The sequence below is a fragment of the Megalobrama amblycephala genome, linkage group LG6 (assembly GCF_018812025.1).
Source record: "Megalobrama amblycephala isolate DHTTF-2021 linkage group LG6, ASM1881202v1, whole genome shotgun sequence".
NCBI classification, from domain to species: domain Eukaryota; kingdom Metazoa; phylum Chordata; class Actinopteri; order Cypriniformes; family Xenocyprididae; genus Megalobrama; species Megalobrama amblycephala.
The window spans coordinates 10,138,876-10,162,180 of NC_063049.1; the positions used below are offsets into that span (position 1 = coordinate 10,138,876).

At 37.9% G+C, this 23,305-nt stretch overlaps 1 protein-coding gene across 4 annotated transcripts in view; it reads right to left on the reverse strand.

The window, feature by feature from the left end:
* The window catches only part of LOC125269864 (NACHT, LRR and PYD domains-containing protein 12-like), an 87,312-nt gene extending 73,350 nt beyond the window's left edge, over positions 1–13,962 (reverse strand). For all 4 annotated transcript variants that reach the window (XM_048192896.1, XM_048192895.1, XM_048192897.1 and 1 more), the window contains exons 1-2: positions 13,786–13,962; positions 12,758–12,902 (exon numbers count right to left, since the gene is read on the reverse strand). In XM_048192896.1, the coding sequence (XP_048048853.1) occupies positions 12,758–12,780 (23 nt within the window). In that variant the 5' untranslated portion in view covers positions 12,781–12,902; positions 13,786–13,962. The remainder of the gene's footprint in view (positions 1–12,757; positions 12,903–13,785) is intronic.
* Between the last annotated feature and the right edge of the window lie 9,343 nt (positions 13,963–23,305).

The following is a 23,305-nucleotide window of genomic DNA, read 5'->3' on the forward strand; positions in this document are numbered from 1 at the left end:
TTCATCAGACCAGACCACCTTCTTCCATTGCTCTGTGGTCCAGCTCTGATGCTCACGTGCTTTGGTGGACAGGGGTCAGCATGGACACCCTGACTGGTCTGCTGCTACGCAGCCCCCCCAGCCAGCAATGACACGTGGGGCCCAGATGGGTTAACTACGGGTTCCATGGGTACTGTGTGGGCATGGGCTTTGGCTGGGTGAAATCAGCGGGTCCCATGTAGGTTTTGTAGTACGAGTCCCACATAGGAAGCCCATATGAGCTGATTACATGGGCCCCATAAGGGACAGGCATGGGCCAAGTTGGCATGGGTTTGATCTGGGAACACATATATGGGTCTTGCATGGCATATTTATGGGCCAAGTGGGCATGGGTTTGAACTGGGAATGCACATATGGGTCCTGCATAGAATTTTTATGGGCCAAGTGGGCATGGATTTGATCTGGGAACACATATATGGGTCTTGCATGGCATATTTATGGGCCAAGTGGGCATGGGTTTGATCTGGGAACACATATATGGGTCTTGCATGGCATATTTATGGGCCAAGTGGGCATGGGTTTGATCTGGGAACACATATATGGGTCTTGAATGGCATATTTATGGGCCAAGTGGGCATGGGTTTGAACTGGGAATGCACATATGGGTCCTGCATAGAATTTTTATGGGCCAAGTGGGCATGGGTTTGAACTGGGAACACATATATGGGTCTTGCATGACATATTTATGGGCCAAGTGGGCATGGGTTTGATCTGGGAACACATATATGGGTCTTGCATGGCATATTTATGGGCCAAGTGGGCATGGGTTTGAACTGGGAATGTACATATGGGTCCTGCATAGAATTTTTATGGGCCAAGTGGGCATGGGTTTGATCTGGGAACACATATATGGGTCTTGCATGGCATATTTATGGGCCAAGTGGGCATGGGTTTGAACTGGGAATGCACATATGGGTCCTGCATAGAATTTTTATGGGCCAAGTGGGCATGGGTTTGAACTGGGAACACATATATGGGTCTTGCATGACATATTTATGGGCCAAGTGGGCATGGGTTTGATCTGGGAACACATATATGGGTCTTGAATGGCATATTTATGGGCCAAGTGGACATGGGTTTGAACTGGGAATGCACATATAGGTCCTGCATAGAAATTTTATGGGCCAAGTGGGCATGGGTTTGAACTGGGAATGCACATATAGGTCCTGCATAGAAATTTTATGGGCCAAGTGGGCATGGGTTTGAACTGGGAATGCACATATAGGTCCTGCATAGAAATTTTATGGGTCAAGTGGGCATGGGTTTGAACTGGGAATGCACATATGGGTCCTGCATAGAATTTTTATGGGTCAAGTGGGCATGGGTTTGAACTGGGAAAACATATATGGGTCTTGCATGATATATTTATGGGCCAAGTTGGCATGGGTTTGAACTGGGAACACATATATGGGTCTTATATATATTTATACAACAGTTCTGTCTGGTTCTCGAATCTGATTGGCTGATAGCCATGCGATATTTCAGTGATAACAGCACTCCTCCTACCTTTTCACCGTTTGTATCACTCCGCTTGAAGTGACCGTCATGGCGGCCGACCAAATCAACCGCAATTTTTACAAATACTACTTCTTGTACCACAAACTGTAGTTTTAATAGTTTTTAGGCGAGAATGTAGTTGTTTAGACCTGAAATATGTGACTCATATTTAAGAACAGCGCCTATTTTACAACTTGTTTTGACGTTTTCGGAGATGTGAGCTCCAGGGCGTCAGCGGCCGTTCAGTGCTTCTGTAACTGCCGAGAACAGCTTAATCTCGGCCAGTGCTTCGTGGATTTGCCGCTGGCTCTTATAGTGGTTAAACATGAGACATTATTCAATTTGAGTACATAGAACAGGCAATCTTTAGTCTTTATTAATCTATTATTTGTTCCAGAGCAAGTCGAATTGTGCTATGTTAAATTTGATAATAATAAACGACGTTATGTTACATCATTATATATAGCATATTGGCTTCAACTAGACGGCACATATCAGACGAAGACTCTTCTCCGCTCTTCAAATACGTAAAACATTAAACTTTATAAACATAGGGTTTTTTGAGTAAAGAAAACGCATTACAATTTTTTTTTTCAAACATCAGATCTTTATTTACCTTGGCATTGCATAGAGGAGATGTCCAAACTGCGTGCGCACTTCATTCACGAGGGGAGGCGGATTAATGTAATGAGGTTTGATTGACAGTTTGAGGATCCAATGGAGTTAAGAGGTTTTGTCACAAGCTCTTTAAAATCCTTTTCATTCGTTAAATATTTGTAAAACCCACATACAAGCGTAAATGTTTTTTGTTTTGTTTTTGTTTTTTGTAAATAACTAGTGCTTTGTTTGACTGAACTGTACAATTGTGCTTATTTGTTGTTCAATAAATATTATTTTTATATAAATATGTCCATTAGTAAGTAATATGGATTGAGTGAAAGTTACATTAATACGCCATTAGATGGCGGCAACACTTTACAGGAGGAATGAGTCAGTGAAGCACAAGAGACTTTTAAATTGAAAGGAACTTTTGCAAAGGAAGTTGTTTTTAGCGCTGTGGTGTTATACAAAGATCGCTTTCCTCAGAGGACATTCAAACGGACTTTTATAATGGATATAATATTATGGACATCGACTTGAAGAATGAATGTAATATATCAGACAGGTAATAGCCTACTCTCTCTCTCTCTCTCTCTAATACTGTATAAAATTCAATGTGTTTCAATTAAGCGACTCGACGTTCCTTCGTTACTAGTTCTAAAGTGACGTTTTAGAGTTAATAACGGAGGCTTGGTCCAACTGACAAAAGGAGTCGTTTGTTTGCTCTTGCTGTAGTTATCTTTATATCACCTTGTTTAGAAATTAAATAAACTGTCCATGGATTATTTATGAAATAAATGTTTCCAATCTTTAAAAAAAAAATAACTTGAAAGCACAACTGCACAACTTTCACTATATTGCTTTTTAAATAACATTAATATAGAAAAATAAATTTGTAGAACTATTTCTGAACATTAGTTTGATCTGTGTACAAAATATTATGTTCATGTTGGCATGTAGTTTATTATGTGCAGTATTATATGCTATCAATCTGCTATGGTGTATTTGGAAAAGCAAAAAAAACATTTGTATTTTGAATTAAGTCATACACATATTTCCAGTATGTTTTATATTATCACACTGTCCGATGTTCAACAAAACTTGACTAACGTGCTTTTCGTTCTCTTGAAAAGTTAAACGCATGTGCAGTATCATCAGCTCACCGGTTCTCAAATCGGACATCTCCGAAAGAAGCGGTTCTCGGTTGTGTACTGATGATCCGAAAACCGCTGCAACCGGTTCTTGACTCGAGAACGAGAGCGGTGCAGGCCGTGTATGTTCGTTCGTGTGCGCCGCGCGCGCGCACTCATATCAGCTGCTCTGCTGCTCGTGCCCGTCATCATCAGTTCTCTCTTCACAGCAGGTTAAGTCATACTGTTGGAGTAACTGAATAACTCCGGAATGTTGGTTTATTTCGAGAGGTAGTGTCAGGCACGTCAAAAAGTGAATAACTTTAGTAATTTGTGGATTCGTGTTTGCTTACTGGAGATGCAAACTGTTTGGAACGATTCAGACCGATTTGGTGAACTGGTTCATCCGGTTCACTGAAAAGAACCGGTTAAAAAGAACAATTCGTTCGCGAACCGGACATCACTACTGACAACTTGAGATATGAATCCGTGGCGGAAGGAAGTAGTGCTGCACAAAAGAGGGTTTTAAAGACACTCTGTTGTTGTTCTTATTTATTTACACACTCGTGCCGTCGAACTGTTGTATAAACGCAATATCACACTCGTAGCCGTGCGATATGGCTGTATATCAGCACGCAGTGATTACCTACGGCACTCGGCCTGCGGCCTCGTGCCTACGGACGAATCACAGCGTGCTCATATACAGCCATATCGCACGGCTACTCATCTGATATTGCTCATATATCTATGGGTAAAAAAGAACATCGACAACACAAACGCCATGACTGTTTTGGATGTATTTTTTGGAGAGATGTTTTGTTTTCTTTTTTTCAGACATTTTTAAAAAATATATATTTTTTATTTATTTACCGGTACCTTGTAAAATTTAAATTGTTAAAGATTATGTTTGTTGTTCAATGTATTATATAACGAGTGTATTTTGTATTGTATTTTTGGAGGGGTTTTTTTCAGAGATTTTTTTAAAATATATTTTTTAGTTTACCGTATGTTGTGACATTGTTTTTTAAAGATAACTTTTGTTGTTCAATTTAATATATTTCTTGTAGTTCAAAACATCAAGTGTCTTGTATTTATCTTGTACTTACATTCATTCTTCACTTTTAATTTTTCTTAGATTGTTTCCTTAAATGAATGGTTGGGCTTACCTTGCATGAATTGCCCAGTTAGGACCAACATAAGATCCTTACAGAGCCCACTTTAAGCCCATATGGGCATTCACGGTTGAATCCTGGTGCAAGCCCACTTTAAACCCCTTTAGGCAGGTGGGGCCCAAAAGGGTCTGACACATATTGCCCGGTTAAGACCCACATAAGACCCTTACAGATCCCACTTAAAACCCACCTGGGCATCCATAGCTGGCCCCCATGTGGATCCCGGGTGCAAACCCACTTTAAACCCCTTTGGGCAGGTGGGGCCCAAATGGGTCTGTCATGAATTGCCCGGTTAAGACCCACATAAGACCCTTACAGATCCCACTTAAAACCCACCTGGGCATCCACGGCTGGCCCCCATGTAGATCCCGGGTGCAAGCCCACTTTAAACCCCTTTGGGCAGGTGGGGCCCAAATGGGTTTGGCATGAATTGCCCAGTTAGGACCCACATAAGACCCTTACAGATCCCACTTAAAACCCATCTGGGCATCCACGGCTGGCCCCCATGTGGATCCCGGGTGCAAGCCCACTTTAAACCCCTTCAGACTGGTGGGCCCCAAATGGGTTTGGCATGAATTGCCCAGTTAGGACCCACATAAGACCCTTACAGATCCCACTTAAAACCCATCTGGGCATCCACGGCTGGCCCCCATGTGGATCCCGGTTGCAAACCCACTTTAAACCCCTTTGGGCAGGTGGGGCCCAAATGGGTTTGGCATGAATTGCCCAGTTAGGACCCACATAAGACTCTTACAGATCCCATTTAAAGCCCATCTGTGTAGCCATGTTGCAAAGCCCACTTTGGACCCCTTTGGGCAGGTGGGGCCCAAATGGGTCTGACATGAATTGCCCAATTAAGACCCATGCAGTACCCTTACAGGTCCCACTTTTAGTATGTCTGGGCTTCCACGGCTTGCCCCAATGTGGATCCCGGGTGCAAGCCCATAATGGGGCCCACATTTGCCGCCCATGAAGCCCTCATCTGGGCCCCACATGTCATTGCTGGCTGGGCCATATACAACAAACTGTGATGCACTGTGTATTCTGACACCTTTCTATCAGAAGCAGTATTAACTTCTTGAGCAATTTGAGCTACAGTAGCTCGTCTGTTGGATCGGACCACACGGACCAGCCTTCGCTCCCCACGTGCATCAATGAGCCTTGGCCACCCATGACCCTGTCACCGATTCACCACTGTTCCTTCCTTGGACCACTTTTGATAGATACTGACCACTGCAGACCGGGAAATCCCTACAAGAGCTGCAGTTTTGGAGATGCTCTGACCCAGTCATCTAGCCATCACAATTTGGTCCTTGTCAAACTCACTCAAATCCTTACGCTTACCCATTTTTCCTGCTTCTAACACATCAACTTTGAGGACAAAATGTTCACTTGTTGCCTAATATATCCCACCCATTAACAGGTGCCGTAATCAAGAGATAATCAGTGTTATTTACTTCAGTTGTCAGTGGTCATTGTTATGCCTGATCAGTGTGTGTGTGTGTGTATATATATATATATATATATATATATATATATATATATATATATATATATATATATATATATATATATATATTAGGGCTGTCAACATAACGCGTTAATTTCGATTAATTAATCTGAGAAAACACGTTAAAAAAAATAACACAGATTAATCCATTCCGTATTGACATTTGAACATGGAGCCATTCTAGGGGAGACAACTGCTGCACTGACGGACAGAACGAGCAGAGCTCCTTCCTCGTGCGCGCGAGCTCTCTCTGTCTTCAAAGTAAGCACCATCTTTGCACTCTCTCTGCCTCACACATAATAATCTAAATCAACTGACACAATGCTAAAAGTTCGTAAGACCGAATCCATGTTTCACGAGGCGCATTCGGAGAATGTTTTTCCTGAATAACCTCTGTTTGTGAATAGTGCTCAAAAGAACGTCACCTCATCTTCTCTGGCAGGCGCCCTGCACGTGCAGCTGACATAAACCACACTTTCAGTAAACAAAGAGAAAATCCTATCCAGTGGTGAAGTGTTTTCTGTGTTGACAAATCTTTTGCGATGTTCTAATAACAGGCGCGATTCGCACGCAACGCGTCAACGTCCGCTAATGTCCGATTCGCGACATGACTCATTTGAACAGATTAATTTTAATGAATCATGACAACAACTGATCGGTCCACACGGTCTATAATGAATCATTTACTCTAACAACTCTGAAATGAGAACATAAGTGTGCTTACCCCATTTAGCAAGAGTGGTTAGTAAAATTAGCCTTAATAATCCACAATATTTTCAGGTTATTTAAATGACAATGTGTAGTAAATTAGGCCTACCTATAAAATCAGTTAGTTTAGACTGGAGTGAGGTGAAACCAGAACAAAGCAAGTTGTTGTTAGCTAGGTGCATTCAATTGTATATGGTAGAAAATTATATTATTAGTTAATTACAGTGAGAGTGACGGGTACTTTATTGTCAGTATCGGGCTCGCAGATCACGTGGGTAGGGCACTTTTTACTGTTTGTGTGGATGACCATGTCTGTCACCACCGAAGACCATTCTTGACCCAGGAAAAACCCTGCATTGATTCATTTGAATTGAAATATTTAATACTTTCACAGCAAAAATTATGTATGCGATTAATTTAGATTAATTAATCACAGAGTATGTAATTAATTAGATTAAAATTTTTAATCGATTGACAGCCCTAATATATATATATATATATATATATATATATATATATATATATATATATAAAAAATGTGATCTGCGAAAACCCATCACATGAAATTTTACATATCACCTTTCAATGCCATATGAAAGCTGCCATTTATTTGAGTAATCTGTTATTTTTCATATTTTCATAAATTTTATGAAGCAGACATTCACACTATTCAGAAGTGGTATGGGTAGTTTGGCAGTATTTGATTTGAATTCAACCTCTAATAAACATAATTAGAATGTGTGTTCATTATAGTTCTGTTCTCTTGTGCTCTGCCTTCTCATGATAACGTTGTATTAGGAAAAAAAATCTTCGCGTACCGTAGTTTATAAAGGACTGGCGGGAAATTTGCATTAACACACCTTCATTTTACATGTTATGTGGTTTATTTTGATAGGTGAACTGTCTTTGTAGTGTTAAGAGAGGGAAGGCTACCTCGGATCGAATTACTGCAAGCCATTCGCTCACATACCAGACAGCCCTAAAATCGAATATACATGCACGCACCCACAGAGACACACACACAAACACGCATGCAGATTGCATGCACAAATATGATTGCACCCGCAAATATGAATGTATCGTTGTATTTCAAATTGCATACATGTATCCCTAGTGTAGAAGCTTAGCTGTAGTTGTGTTAGTCATTGTAACGATAAAATTATTATATATAGTATAAACTATAACTTCCTTTTTATGCCTTTCCCACCTGACAAGTTTGGTTTCTTTGTAAAGCTCTCTTTATGCCTCATTCAACAATGTATGTCACATTACTGTAAAATGCATTGTTTTATTTTAATGGTACTGTGAAGGAAATACACTCCGTTCTGATACTTCATAAATTATGCAAATCGAGCCGCAAAACAAGACAAAGAAAGGTTTTGCCCGCCAAACATTACACCTGTATTATTGGCAGACGGTCCGAAGGAGGCGTTCTGGTTGTTGTCCTTAAAACACAATGACGCGCATCTCCTCGTTGCACACGTTTTCTGTTGTCAAGCCTTTGCCATCCTCCATCACCTAGGAGATGGACTCTTTTTTATTTTCTGGTTATTTTACTCTTCAGTTTAAACCTCGTTTGAAAAACCCGCTGAAGAACACCCTCCTGAAGAAGGACCAATTACCAAACCGAGCGCTCTGAAACACTGAACGACAGCACCCGAACCTATATGCAAGTATTAACTTCTTTAAGATTTGTGTACTGAGTTTCCTTGCTGGGTCAAAGGTTTAACTATTTGTAATTTGCCACTGTTTTGATCACCTCTGTTTTCTTGACTTTACTTTCATTTTCTATATATATATATATATATATATATATATATATATATATATATATATATATATATATATATGTGTAGTACTTGTGTCTATTTAGCCGTATAACCTTTGTATTATCAATTTTATATATTAAATACATTATATTCATGCTTGATTGTTCTGCTGCTCGTTCAGAAAGACCAAGTCACTTTAACGTTCGGTCCGGCACCATTGCTTTACGCTTTGATGCTATAATAGGAGTTTATTCTCGTGGCCAGAGAATAACATTCCTTTTATAATAGTCTGTGAGAACAGTTTGCTGGACAAACTTGGATAGTTTCTCTAAACAACTATTAAACTAGAACTGATCATATATGTAATTGATTATAATTCATTGTAATTGATTCACAATATATGTGCGTAATTCCCTCTTGGGTCGATATATGTATCATAATTAATCATAAGGCTTTATGATTTATTAGATTCATATATTCCACCCATAAATTGAGTAATACTTGTAATATCGCTAAAGATTCGTTACAGTTCTTAAGCAGTAAAGGCTAATTTGTACTTCTGTGTTGAGTGTACGCTGTAGCTACGGCGTAGGATGTTTGTCCCACGTTTGTCCTGACGTGCACCTCTTCAAAAATGTAACAATGCGGCAATTCTACGCGGACCACAAGCGCTGCGATTAATCTGCTAGAACCCCTCCCACGGGTCAAAAAACTGCCATGGAGCAATAGGAGAAGAGTAAGCGTTTTCAACTTCCATAGGAATGAAAAATGCTCCGTTTCAGGGGACACATGCAGTCAAACTGCACCAAAGTCGTTACCCATTTGCTGCTTCTCTGCCGTTTCCATTTGTAAGCTTCTCTGACAATAGAGTGCCTCAGGGATGATGTGTTTTTGTAGACAAAACCCGAAAGCGAGTTAGTATTTTAGGACTTCCATCGCCCAAAAGTCTATGGGTTTTTTTGAATGGGTTTTTGCTAAATCGCCTGAAATAAGGTCTGTGGTTAACAAAGCCTCTAAATATTTTCACGTTTTGATCTATGCCATAAACACACCAGTTATAACCCGCTTGTGATTTTTTAAACCTTTATTGCATCTTAAAAACGGTGGTTGCTTACAAATTGCTAAAAGGGACTACTTCCTTTGGCGGGGACTTTAGACGTCATCATGACAAACAGGACATTTGGACAGCATTTCTCATGGAAAAAGTGGATAAGTATTCAACACAGCGCAGATCATAATCAGCAAGCATGTTTTTAAATAAAGTTGTTTTTTAAATAAAGTTTGAGGAAGTTTGGTGTTGGTGACATTGATCCGTGATCATGATGTGCTGTAGTCCGTTTATAGCCTACTGTTAGCTTTTTTTATCTGACAAATTTATTTAGGCATCAAAATGTATAAATGTTGTGTTAACTTGTAAAGATTATGTTGATAGACAAAATGTGTACGTGTCATAACCCTTTGTTAAACACAGAGCTTATTTTTTGTGATTTTCCAAAAGTCTATGGGAAAAATGCATAGGCTTTTGATCAAGGGAACCAGTGCACCGCTATCTTCCAGGTTGGCCTACAAAAACACCTCATCCCTGAGGTACTCTATGTACATGACAAGCTGCTTCTTCGGCTTTTGCCTTGATCCTCAACATCCGCGGAAACTGCCTACTAGTGGTCTGCATGCACGTCGATGCGGACAATGACGCAGAAGTATAAATGGTAACAGACGCATAGCGCAAGTCTGACGCAGAAGTAGAAATCAGCCTTAACGTTAGAGAAAGACAGCTTTGCCACTATAAATCACTATTTTTCTGCACCTCAACAGGCGAATTTTGCCAAGATATTTTCAGAGATGATAGACAAGATGTTATAGAATGTTGATTTAATGAAAACCAAATTTTGACCCAAAAAATTGTAAAAAATAAAATGACATTCAACCTATTTTTTGACTGAACTGAAAACGTTCCATCGCGACATCCAACGGGTTTTCCCAGATCGCATCACATATATACACACAAAAAGTTAGGGATATTTGACTTTCGGGTGAAATTTCAGAATGCACCTAAAATGCACTATAACCTTTCAGGTGAACTTAATTTGACCTTCTCTAAACTTCTGAATGCACATGTCCAACTGTTCAATGTTTCAGTACTCATATCAGTACAATATGCGTAACATGCTGTTCTCTAACAAGGTGATTAACAGCAAAAATCACAAGTGTCTGATCCATGAACTGACCACAAAATGTTCTGGTTCAATGAAAATTTGTATTTAAACAGTCCTCTTCATCATGCCATTCACATTTTGATGTCATAAGATCAAAATCACACCAAACAATTAATCAACAGTACCTGGACAATGCAAGGCTTCAAATGGGATGTTCTCAGAGGGAAGTTGCCACTGAGCTTAGCAGGTTACAACAGAGACACAGAGAGACTGGAAGAATCACAGAAAGGTGTAGAAGTGGGCGTCCTTTGGCCACATCCCATGTTGATGACCGCTTCATTGTGAACAGTGCTCTGCGTAACCAGATGATGAATGCCACTCAACTCTAGGTACGTTTAAGGGATGCGAGAGGCACCCGAGTGTCACGTCAGACCATTTCAAAACCGCATGGTCAGCATGGTCTGCATGCTAGAAGACCTGCAAGGGTACCCAACCACACCACCAGGAACGGGCATCTTTGTACAAAGAACGAGGAACCAGTGGGCCTCAGTGCTGTTTTCTGACTAAAGTCAATTCACATTGAGCAGAAATGATGGCCACCAATGGTGTTGGAGACGTCACGGAGAACGCTATGCATCAGCCACTGTTGTCACCAGATGAGCCTTTGGAGGTGGTGTTGTTACAGTCTGGGCAGGTGTGTCTAGTCAATACAGAACTGCCCTACACCTTGCGAATGATACTGTGACAAGCCAATACTACCTGAATAACATCATTAATCCTGTCATTGTGCCTCTGCATGACCAACACAGGCCTGATTTCATCTTCATGGACGACAATGCCCCTCATCGAGGTCACATTATCAGGGATCGGCTGATGGAGGCTGGGGTACCTCAAATGGAATGGCCTGCACTTTCTCCAGACCTGAATCCCATAGAAAACCTAAGGGATCAGCTGAGTCATTGTGTAGAGGGTCGTAACCCTGCACCCTAGAACCTCAATGACCTGAGGGCAACTCTTCATGAAGAGTGGAAAGCCATGCCTCAGCAGACAATAAGTCGACTTGTGAACAGCATGAGACGTCGTTGTCAAGCTGTAATTGATGCCCAAGGGCACATGACAAGTTGTTGAGACATTTTTTGTTGTGGTATACCCACCACTGCTGTTAGCTTTTGTTTCAATAAACTGTTTGAGATGAAGAAATTACCATTGCATGCTTCTAAGTAGAAGCATGCAATGGTAATTTCTTCATTTTCATGACATAATATTACTGTAGCATGAACTTTTTTACATTTTTCCATAAAATTCACCTGAAAGTTGAATATCCCTAACTTTTTGTGAGTTGTGTATATAGAAATTATTATTATTTATTTTTTTTAAATTATGCAAGCTCCGCCCATGTCTACTTTACCATAAAACACATGCGGTTCTAAATCTAACAGAGCATCTAAATTAAACCTGTTGATTAAACAAACTGTTGACCGAAGTAACCACATGAGAAAATACTCAAACTAAAATCCCATCTAGTATCTGTAATACTGAATGTAACTGAATGACATGCAGTAAATGAGAAGCTAAGAAATAGATGAAAACCTTTTAAATTACTTTTAGAAATATCCACTGATTTAGATGGTTAAGAGTGATGTTTTCAGGCTTTATTATTCATCTTTTCTAGCCATTTCTTTTTCAGTGTTCATTTTTAGCAATTCCTTTTGGCCATCAAGTTGTTCATCATCATCCCAAAACATCAACAGTCATGATAAGCTCTATACATTAGTCAGTTACTAACTGTGATACTGTCTATAAAGCCGTGTTTGTCATGTATATTTTGATTTGTTCAAAATAACTAAAACTTCCTCATTATGTTTACTGTCTAATAAATGTGCACCTTTATACCATAATGCAACACACTTTAATATGGGGCTGTACAGGACTTCAAACATATGGTACATTAACATTTAGCACAGCTAAATATATTAAATGCAAATTAAATAAGAATCCAGTCTTAAGTAGTTGTTTTTTATCTGTGACTTCCTAAAAACATTTATAGGAAGTTCTAAATGGTTTTGCTCAGCTTTGGTGAGAGAAAACACTTCCTGTTGAAAAGGCTTTGCTCTTTACAGGACAAACAGTAGTTCAGTAGTTTGAGATGATTCTGTGAAAACAGAGACAGTCTTACCTCTGTTTCTCTGAGAGACTCATCTTAGAGAGAGAGAGTCCTTTCCTCGCTCCTCTGACATACAGCACCGCAGCTAAACTGCCATTGAAAACAGATCAGCATTGGATCTTTGTGTTGCTGAAGACAATCAGATGCTCATCATGACCTGGACATGACAATGTGTCACTGAGATGTTAGTGATAGTTCAGAGGGAGAAATTTTTAATGTGTTACAAATTTCCATGTACAGTTAGCTACCAAATGGTGTCTGAATCAATTAATAAGCAGATATTAAACACTGTGCTACATTGAGGAGAAAAAAAAAACAGATCTCATATGTAGTTTCATATAGTAGTATACACTAATTTATTTCATACTAACTATTACTTAATTTGTAATTTGATCATTTCACAAGTTATTTTATTAATTGAAAATGATCCTACAGGAATTCTTTCAGTCAATGCAATAGTCAATATGATGTGAAAGAAATAGTGGCTGACATAGTGGCTGATTTGATACATTTTCTTTGACAAACAAAAATAAAGCAACATCTGGAGCATTAACCCCCGGTTTCACAGACAAGACTTAAGCTAGTCCCAGACTAAAATGCATGTTTGAGCTGCTTTAACTGAAAGTAACATGCACATATCTTAAAAAATGTCAGAGCCGTTGTTTTGTCCAAAGATGCACACCAATAATGTTTTTTTCGAGGGTATGTTTATAAAAGCTACTTAAATACCTTAACTGAAATAAAGCCTAACCCTGTCTGTTAAACTGGCCTAAGAAGTTTAAAAGAACATTCATAACGCGCTCGAGTTTATCGACTATAACCGGAAGAACTGGTCTAAACACAGATACTTTCGGGGGGGGCATTATTTTAGCATTTTTAAGTATTATTTACAAACTTGTTTTAAAAATGCGTCGTGTTCAAGGGGTTTGTTTTAGTAATTTCTAGTTGCAGGTAGGCCTTATAACATCTAAATCACGCTTAAAATAAATTCATTCTCCATTATGCCAAGTAACTTTAATCGTGTAAGTATTACAACTTACTTGCAGTAGTTCAGACGGTCACCAGGAACAGAATCCAGGGCCGTTTCTCAAAACCAAGTTCGCAAACTTCGGACTCGCGTCCTTGGTAGTTGGGACTTGGCAAGTTCGACTCAGGAGAACGAACTCCCGTAGACAGGAGAACACAAGTCCGGTGAATCTGCAAATGGTACAGCAGCGTACTTGATTGCATCACGTGTTTGGCAATACGTCTACTTCATTCCATAGTGTATAAAATACAGCAAATCTTTCTTTTCGTTTTTAGTTTAAAACTATTAAACATTAATATGTGGTTTAGGCAACACGTGCCTACTCTGATTATGTTCACTTTATGAATGTTTATAATAAAAAGAAATATGATTAAAAACACGTCTCTTTTGCTGTTTTATTTTTAAATTACTGAACACTTATAATGTGGTTTAGGCAACACATGCCTACTCAGGTTTATGTTTATATAAAATAAAATATGACTTAAAAATGAAAAAATACTATACTATAGTGTTTGTGAACCATACTATAGTAAATTATAGTACTATGCTGTATATATGATTTACAACACTTTGTTAATGAATGCTACAGCATACTGTACATTTACTATAGTGAACTGATAAACAGTAATAAATACTGTAGTTTTTACTACAATAGACTGTAGTGTATATTGTAGTATAATAAACCCTACAGTTGTACAAAACTTAGTACAGTATTACGTCATTTGTTTATATTACTATAGTTGTTATATCACAGAAACTATAGAATTACCACAACAAATTAATTCAAGTATTTTACATGGTTCAAAAACACTATAGTTTTTACTATTAATTACTGTAGTATTTTTTTCACCTGGGTTAGAAGGCGGGGAAAACCGTGGGAAGTAGGACATTTCCAGGACAAATTTACAGGCAAAAGAGTGAAACAACTACATTAATTAATCAGCAAAATGGAAAAGATTGCCATTGCACTTAGTATAGGCCTACTTTATCAAAATGCTGAAGAGGAGGCTGCCCAACTGAGGCGGCGAATTCGCCGAACAAGAGCCAGGATGCAGCGGAGGATGCAGAAGAGACGTGCCTTATTAGCATCCCTCTCTACCTTTGTACGTTTGTCTAAACATTATACTTTCTTCAGAAATTATCCATTTGTGGACTAGACAATTTACTAGGTATATCTAAACAAAAAGTAACACAAACATAATACAGTGTATACTAGCCCAGGTGAAAAATACTATAGTAATTTATAGTAAATACTATACTACAGTATGTTTCAAAAACACTAAAGTACTTTACTTTCTTGTGGTAATTCTATAGTTGGTGTGATAATATAATATACCCAATACAGTACTAAGTTTTCTACAACTATAATATACAATACATTAGTTTACTGTAGTAAAAACTAAAGTATACTTCACTATTTATTACAGTTTATCAGTTCACTACAGTTAATACTACAATATGCTACAATTTGTTTATTTACTTATTTAGGTGTACCAAATAAACTGACAAGTAAAAGGGAAGTCTGACAGTTCATTCCACACACACATACCTTTCATTTGACCTTTTTGGAGCTAAAATATCAAGAGGTTCATACTGTTGGTCAGGCTTTGTACAGCTAGATGCTCATACATCAAATTAATGCATTAACACTCCCAGGACATTTCATGTCTATGATTCAGTAATCATATATAGGTAACAATAACTTTATGACTCTGGGAAGAGAGGTGTTCATGAATAAATAAACAAAAACCTTCAAGTATAGACAAGCACCTCACCAAACAGATTAATTGTTAAAGGGAAATTTAATACAGGTAGACTGAAACAATTTTCCAACATGTTCAGAATATAGTTGAATACATATTTGACAGTAAAGACAATGAAATAAGCAATACATATGTAATAAATACATACTAAAACAACAATGTTAAAACATTCTAAAAATAGTTTTTTTTTAAACAGGAACAACATCCAATAACAAGGTATACCCAGATCAATGACCAGGCACCCATCCTGGTCAAGTTTTTTTCTGGAGATGATTTAAAACCAGCCCTCAGGCTCTCCAGAAACAGCATCAACATGCTGGTCCAGATGCTGCCCCATCAGAAAGCCCATGGATGGAGCCATGAAATTGAAGTGCTGGTTACAGTGTATTGGCTTGCCTGTGGAGCGTCCTACAGGGTCACTTCAGACACCTTCAGCATACCACTTGCAACGGTTTGTAGGACTGTTCACAACATTGTGGAGGAGATGATGACCATCCTCCACAAACTTATTCATTTCCCAAAACCAGAGGAGATGGAGGAGGTGGGGGCTGGCTTTGCTGACCTTGCTGGTCATGAGGCATTCCGGCATGCAGCTGGTGCCATCGATGGGTGCCACATCAGAATTCTTCCTCCTGCAGAGCCACAAAAAAAATGTTACATTAAAAGGAAACTGTTTCCTTCTATAATACTGCAGGGCACCTGTGATGCCAAGGGAGCATTTATAGATGTGTACGTTGGCAATCCAGTCTCTGTTCATGATGCCCTTGTCCTGCGTAGATCACCGATGTACCAGCAGGCTCTGTATCCACCAGCTGGATACTTCCTGTTAGGAGATGGTGGATACCCATGCCTGCAGCATCCTGTTGCAATCATGACACCATACAGCCAGCCTGTCATAGGTAAGAACACACACACAGAAGACAGAAAATGGTTACTTTCATGACTTTGAAATATACCACAGATTTTTCTACATGATTTTTGTATAACAGGTCAAGTTGAAGCCCAGTACAACAGGCATCATTCAAGGGCAAGGAACATCATCTAGTGCACCTTCGGCATGTTGAAGACGCGCTGGCGTGCCATTTTCTTAAGGGCCCTGGAGATAAGGCCTCTGTTCGCCCAAAGGTGATTGGTGCCTGCTGCATCCTCCACAACATTTGTGTGACAGCAGGTGATATGATGGAAGAGGAAGGGGAAAGCCACGGAGAAGACGACAACGAGGAGGACACGGGTAATGCAGCAGTGGATGAGAGGGACCTGTCTGGAAACCGTCTCCGTGAACGACTTGCTGCTTAGCTTTCTGCTCCTGAACAGCTGCCTGTGTGTCTGGGTGAACATGACTACATCTAGACAGTAAACCTCTCCAGATGTAGTCATGTTCACTGCAAGTGTGAACATAAACAATTGTAACATAGTTAAAATATTACACCGTATATTGTATTGATAGATATGAATAGATGTGTAAATTATTAATTTGTGTTACTTTAAAGAACATACCTACATCAAGAATGTAACCAATTAATAATGATTAATTCACTATTATTGCCCAATAAACCTGGCATTGTGTATTATGACTGACTTTTAATTTCTTTGTTCCTCTTTTCTTCTAAATGCATGTAACCTAAATGCAACAATAGGCTAATAATAATAATAACAACAACTATTATTATTATTTATTGTATTTATTATTTAAATGTATTTTTTATTAATTATTTTTATTCATTCATTATTTTTATTAATTATTACTATAAATGAGTGCACTTAGGACAGTATGTCATTCATAAAATAATTAATGAATGCTTTATTTAAAAAAAAAACTTTTTACAGTTTTAGAAATGTTTGTGTAGCTATATTCAGTCTTAACATTAAGACTTCTTTTGGTGATTTTATTATACTAAGCTTTTTGCTCAAAATGGACTTTAAAAGATAAAAATAATTAATGGAATGGAAGTTCAGAAAATTCTCCATTTTGTAAAATAAAGTTTACCATATGCATCCCACACTGTAAGAAAAATCCCAGTAAAATTTACAATAAAAAACCGGCAGCTGTGGTTGCCAGAACTTTACCGTAAAAAAACAGTAGCAACGTAAAAAAAAAATCTGTTAAATTTACAGTAAAATAACGTATTTCATTAACTGTTATAATGTTAATTTACCAACCTAATGAAGTACTAATATCTGTTTTGTACCTTTATAATACACTGACAGTCACCAAACACAGTGGTGATAAGAGTCACATGATGAATCAAAGTTCATCACAAGCAGATTTTCCACAAGCTGAGAAGGACAGCACTAACATATAGAAGGTGCACACAGTGTCATTCACACACACACTAAACATCATGGTAACACACATGACATTTTAAAAATGCAATAAACATTAATTTAACAACATTAGGTGTAACATAAAACCCTAATGTACATAACTGATTAGAAAAAAATGAGAAAAACTAAGAAGAAACAGAGTTATTTCAACGAAAATATATCAAATGTGAAGTGTCACCAGGGAATTGTGGGAATGTCAATTTACGTTTTTTCACTGTAAATTTTACAATGAATTGTTATTTTTCACTTTCAAAAACTGTGAATTTAACGGTATTTTACCGTAAAATTACATTAAATGTACCGTTAGATCTATCACAGTTATTCACCGTACACAGTATGGAAACTTTCTGTAAACCAATTGACAGTTTTTCACCGCAGCATTTTTACAGTCTTTTACTGTTAAAATCACGGTCATTTTTTACAGTGCACGCCTAAATAGGTGGCCTGGTTGAATATGCCGGTGTTACAATATATTCGGTTCCTGAAATATTTTGTTCCACTGGGTGGCGCTTACGCGAATATTCATGGGCAGCGTTCCAGTTCAGTTTTTAAATGCCCTTCCCTCGCTAACTTCCCTCGGTCTCGTTGACTTGGATGTATGTCATTGCTTACGTTGCACGAGTGCCCACTTCTGGAGGAACCTTTGCAATGGGCTGAACTGGAACGTCCTAAGCTAGTGTTTCTCAACGGGGGCGGTACCGCCTCCCAGGGGGCGTTGAGAGAACAACGGGGAGCGTTGGAAGCAAGATTTTTAAAAGGGGGGCGTTCAGGTGTTCTTGGGGGGCGTTCACGAGTTTACACCAAAGATCCAGGAAAGACAAGATTAAACTTGTAATTACTTGCAAAAGAATTGCCTACAACATTCTAAAATCTGCCAGTTCAACACAACAGCTAGGCTATGTATCGTATCTTTTGCAACGATTATTTTTTCCAGTCATAGACCAGCGCTCAAGCGCTGGCAAGAATTCACGTGCACAAAAATGTGTTTCGCGCTGCAATCCGGTGGTGGCTTGAATCCAGCGCTGAACCAGTGGAGGAATGGACAGTTGACAAGCCAATAAAAAAGTATTGACTTAAGAACCACTTATATTTTCAAATATTTTCAATAAATCATGTTCCCATTCACTCCAGTGACGAATTTTAAAATGAATGAAACTAAATTCTATTTATGATGGTAAAACTTTTACATTTTTAATGCCTAATGCCAAAATGCTTTCTTTGTTCACAAAATAATTTACTGGGCATTATTGTTAACTCGCAAGACTGTAAGGAGAAAATGACAGTTTGATGGATAATTAATTTAAATATATTCTGTAGGCTAATTTCGCCGTCACATCTGAGCGCAAAACGCTGCTTGGATAATTTAGTTAAAAATAATTAATAATACAATAATAATTTAATCTAATTGTTCATATGTGTTTATTCTTGTTAGAAGATTTTTTTATTTTTTATTTTACTGATTATGGACACAAATTAATCATGACGAACCAAATAAATTTGAATTGAATTAATTATACCATTGATGATAACAAGCTGATACCAAGGTATTTAAGCCTATAATTATAACATAATTTTTCATGAAAAATCATGATTGTATTTATTTATTTTTTTCGAAAGTAAGATTAATGTAAGCAGCTTCTTGCAATACTCTCCTAAATGCGTAATAAAACCTAAGTGCACACCATAGACTGTAAAAAAAGTGCACACATTAGCGCTGAAATGACCGTACAGCCCATACTCTGAGTGGCATGGAAGAGAGTCGGAAGTTGATTTGTTGCCCCTACGAGTTTATAATAGCATATTTTAACTATATTTTCAAATGGATAAAAAAAAAACCTGTCAAATTGTTTTTAAATGCTGGCTTTATTAACTATGTTTTAAAGATGTCAATAAACAGTCTCATATGTCTATTTATTTTTAATATAGGCCTACTATATTTATTAATTTATTGTTCTATTTTATTTAGCATTTTTACATTTAACATGAATAATCAAACATTTAACATAAAACAAGTATTGCACAACCATTTTAAATGTCTACTCATTTGTCCTTTTTTAAATCTTTTATTAATTTACATTTTTATGTTTTAATTAAACTGATTTATGCTATTCCTTATTCTTTCGGTTTATAAGGTGTCACAATCTTACATTCCTATTCTTCCATTCATAATATGCGCGTTAGGGTGATGGAAACCATTTATTAGCATACTGATGGTGTGTAGTGACCATTTGTGCATAAAACACCATGGTATTATGCATTAGGCCCAACAAAGTCTGACAAACAGCCCTCGACATAGAAATCAGATGTTTAAACTCGTATTTTGTGCGCGAGCGCGTTCATGTGGAGACTGCCAGTGTATGGGCATATAGCTACGCGTTTAACCAGTATTTCATCAGTTCTTCTGCGTCTCCTCACAGCATTTTAATAAAACGATATCCAACAACACAAATAGCTCTCTCTTTAGTCACAAATTCCCTTCATAATGCAAAGCATGCGACGTGCACGCTTAAGTTTCAGAAAACATCGTCATTGAAGTTTATATGTCTATAATTTATGTAATTATATAATTTATATGTATTGTTTATATCACAAAATATATTTGACTTAATTGATTAACAAAGCGAAAGAAAAAACTGTGCCCAATAGTAGCCTATATACTGCTGAGTCTGATTCATTTTTGTGAGGCGCGGCGCTCCACAAACAAGTTCAAGGAAAGGAAACAGATATGGCAAAAAGCGCATCCTGTTTTCTTTATTTTGCAAAAGCACAATGTTCTGTTTTTAGTGTGAGTGTATAAAAGTAAACTTCGCAGTGTCGAATAATGTCTTACTCATATCTGTAAATTACGGAGTAGCCTAAGTCTATTTAAGTTGTTTCTGCTGGTATAAGGAAACAGTTGAAGTGATCGCGCCGGCGCCTCGCGTGCGCACTCAACTTATTCATTGCAAACTTGACATGGCAGACTGTTCATTATCAAAAGTGGCGTAGCCAGAATTTTATTTTTGGGGGGGCCCATCTAAAAATGAGGGGGCCGCTATATATATATATATATATATATATATATATATATATATATATATATATATATATATATATATATATATATATATATATATATGACACTAATAATGACTACAATGACACTAATAATTCTTAATTTCTAAAAGAAATGCAAAAAAGAAAAAAAGAAATTGCGCATGCAATTCTTGAGTGCGCGCCACGAGCACAGAATAATGACTGATTGGACAGTCGTGTTATTTTTTCTGAGTTTTACCGACATAGCCTGACAACATCTCATCTGACCGCAGTTCACTGTTGTTCAACTGAAGCTCCCTCGTCGTCACCTGCACCTTTTCCGCGCTCGTTTTACTTGCGCCTGGCGCTGAGGCGAAGTCAGAATGCGCCTCTGAAAAGTGTCCCGTTTGTTGTGGTCGTAAAGAGACAGTTCTATATAAACGCAGCGTTTTACTTGGCAATGTTTTAAAAAAACGATTTTTATTTTTGGTATTTTATATGCTCTGTTGGTGGTTTGTGGAGTAGCATCACTCGGGAGGGATATTTTTTTTATCCCCACCAAGGATAAAAATAATTCAGCAGAGGCAGGGATAGACCAGACCATAAACCGTTTTGATTACACTCATGCTGATATTGTACTATTTGATGATCAGTAGTGGTTCGCTAAATATAATAATTCAATAAGCATTTAGTCTACAATAAGCTTAACTTTTAATATATAACTTTAAAAATATATATTAAATAATAAAAATATCTAGATAGCTGGCTGACTAAAGTAGGCTAAGTTTGAAAATGATATCATTTGTATATCGAGTTATTATATAAAAAGATAGGCCTACTTAATTTCTTTACAATTTATAGGTGTTGTTTTAACAGGCAGTTATGTAAGTTTGATGGTTAATAGCTTCTAGCAACATTAAATCCAGGAGAGAAGACAATTCTAAAGAAAAAGCATGTTTGATTTACATATAACAAAGTTTGAGCGCGCACATTATCATGCAGGCCCCCCCAGATTTCTGAGCGATTTTTTATGTTGATTTGTTACACTGATGCATATGCTGCGCGGCTACGCCACTGCGTCAGCCAAAACATATAAAAATTACACTGCTCATTTTACATAGCCTACTCAATAGTATCCTATCTGTGCCGTTCAGCGTGGCCACCGCTGAAACTGGTCCTGCCAAACACTTTTTTGCTCATGTGAAGAGGATGATTTTTTTCGTTGATATCCCAGTCAACACGTGAGATCATGCGATGATCACAGTGACATCACACAATCCTCATACTGTGATCCTCAGCATGTGTGTAAAGCGTGAGCTCAACGTGAGTTCATCTGATCCTCATACTGTGATCCTCAGCATGTGTGTAAAGCGTGAGCTCAACGTGAGTTCATCTGATCCTCATACTGTGATCCTCAGCATGTGTGTAAAGCGTGAGCTCAACGTGAGTTCATCTGATCCTCATACTGTGATCCTCAGCATGTGTGTAAAGCTGAGCTCACGTGAGTTCTCTGATCCTCATACTGTGATCCAGCATGTGGTAAAGCGTGAGCTCAACGTGAGTTCATCTGATCCTCATACTGTGATCCTCAGCATGTGTGTAAAGCGTGATCTAAGCTGGTCTTCCAACCACCATAAAACATGTAAAGAAGAAGAAAAAGTTGTGCATGGTATTGTTACACCGCAGAAATGGTGAGTGGCCTATTTACATACTTTTAGATGTGCAATGTGGTCTGGTCTTTTTTTTTTTTAGCAGAGTACTGCTCACACATGCTACATGTGCACCAGCCATTTTACCTTCAGTAATCACACCAAAATTGCTAGCTGCAGCTAGTTTGCATATCAGTATTTGTGAATTGTTAGGCCTGTTATGTCAGATCATTACAACATTACTAACTTTATATTTCAATATATTAATTTTTTTTATTTATACTTATATTTCAATAATTAACAAGCGCTGTAAAACAACAGTAAGCAAGAATGCTGCACTGGTGGAATAGCGTAAACTATCATTGCTCTTTGGATAAAAAGATGAAGTACGCCTACTCTTAGACACTCATATTAAAGATAAAAAGCCTTATTTCACCACACTATATGACTAGTTTTTTAACAACAACTTCTATCTGCGGAACTGTAGCTGTTTTATGTTAAAAGCTTCAACGTCACTTCCCATTTACCAAAACTCAAAGTGACTGACATTCATCCTCTTATTAACATAACAAGCAACTTTACCCAGACATCAGATGCAACACTACATCATTAAGAATGTAAAGTGTAGATCTACAAAAGTGTAGTTTAAAGTACTTTATGATACACACTTTCTTTAGGATACACAACAATTGTCCAAAGAAGACTTCTTAAACAATTATCAAATACAGTAATCAGTGAGAGTGGCTAAGGTTGTCCTCTCAAACAAAAAAAAAATTGTAAA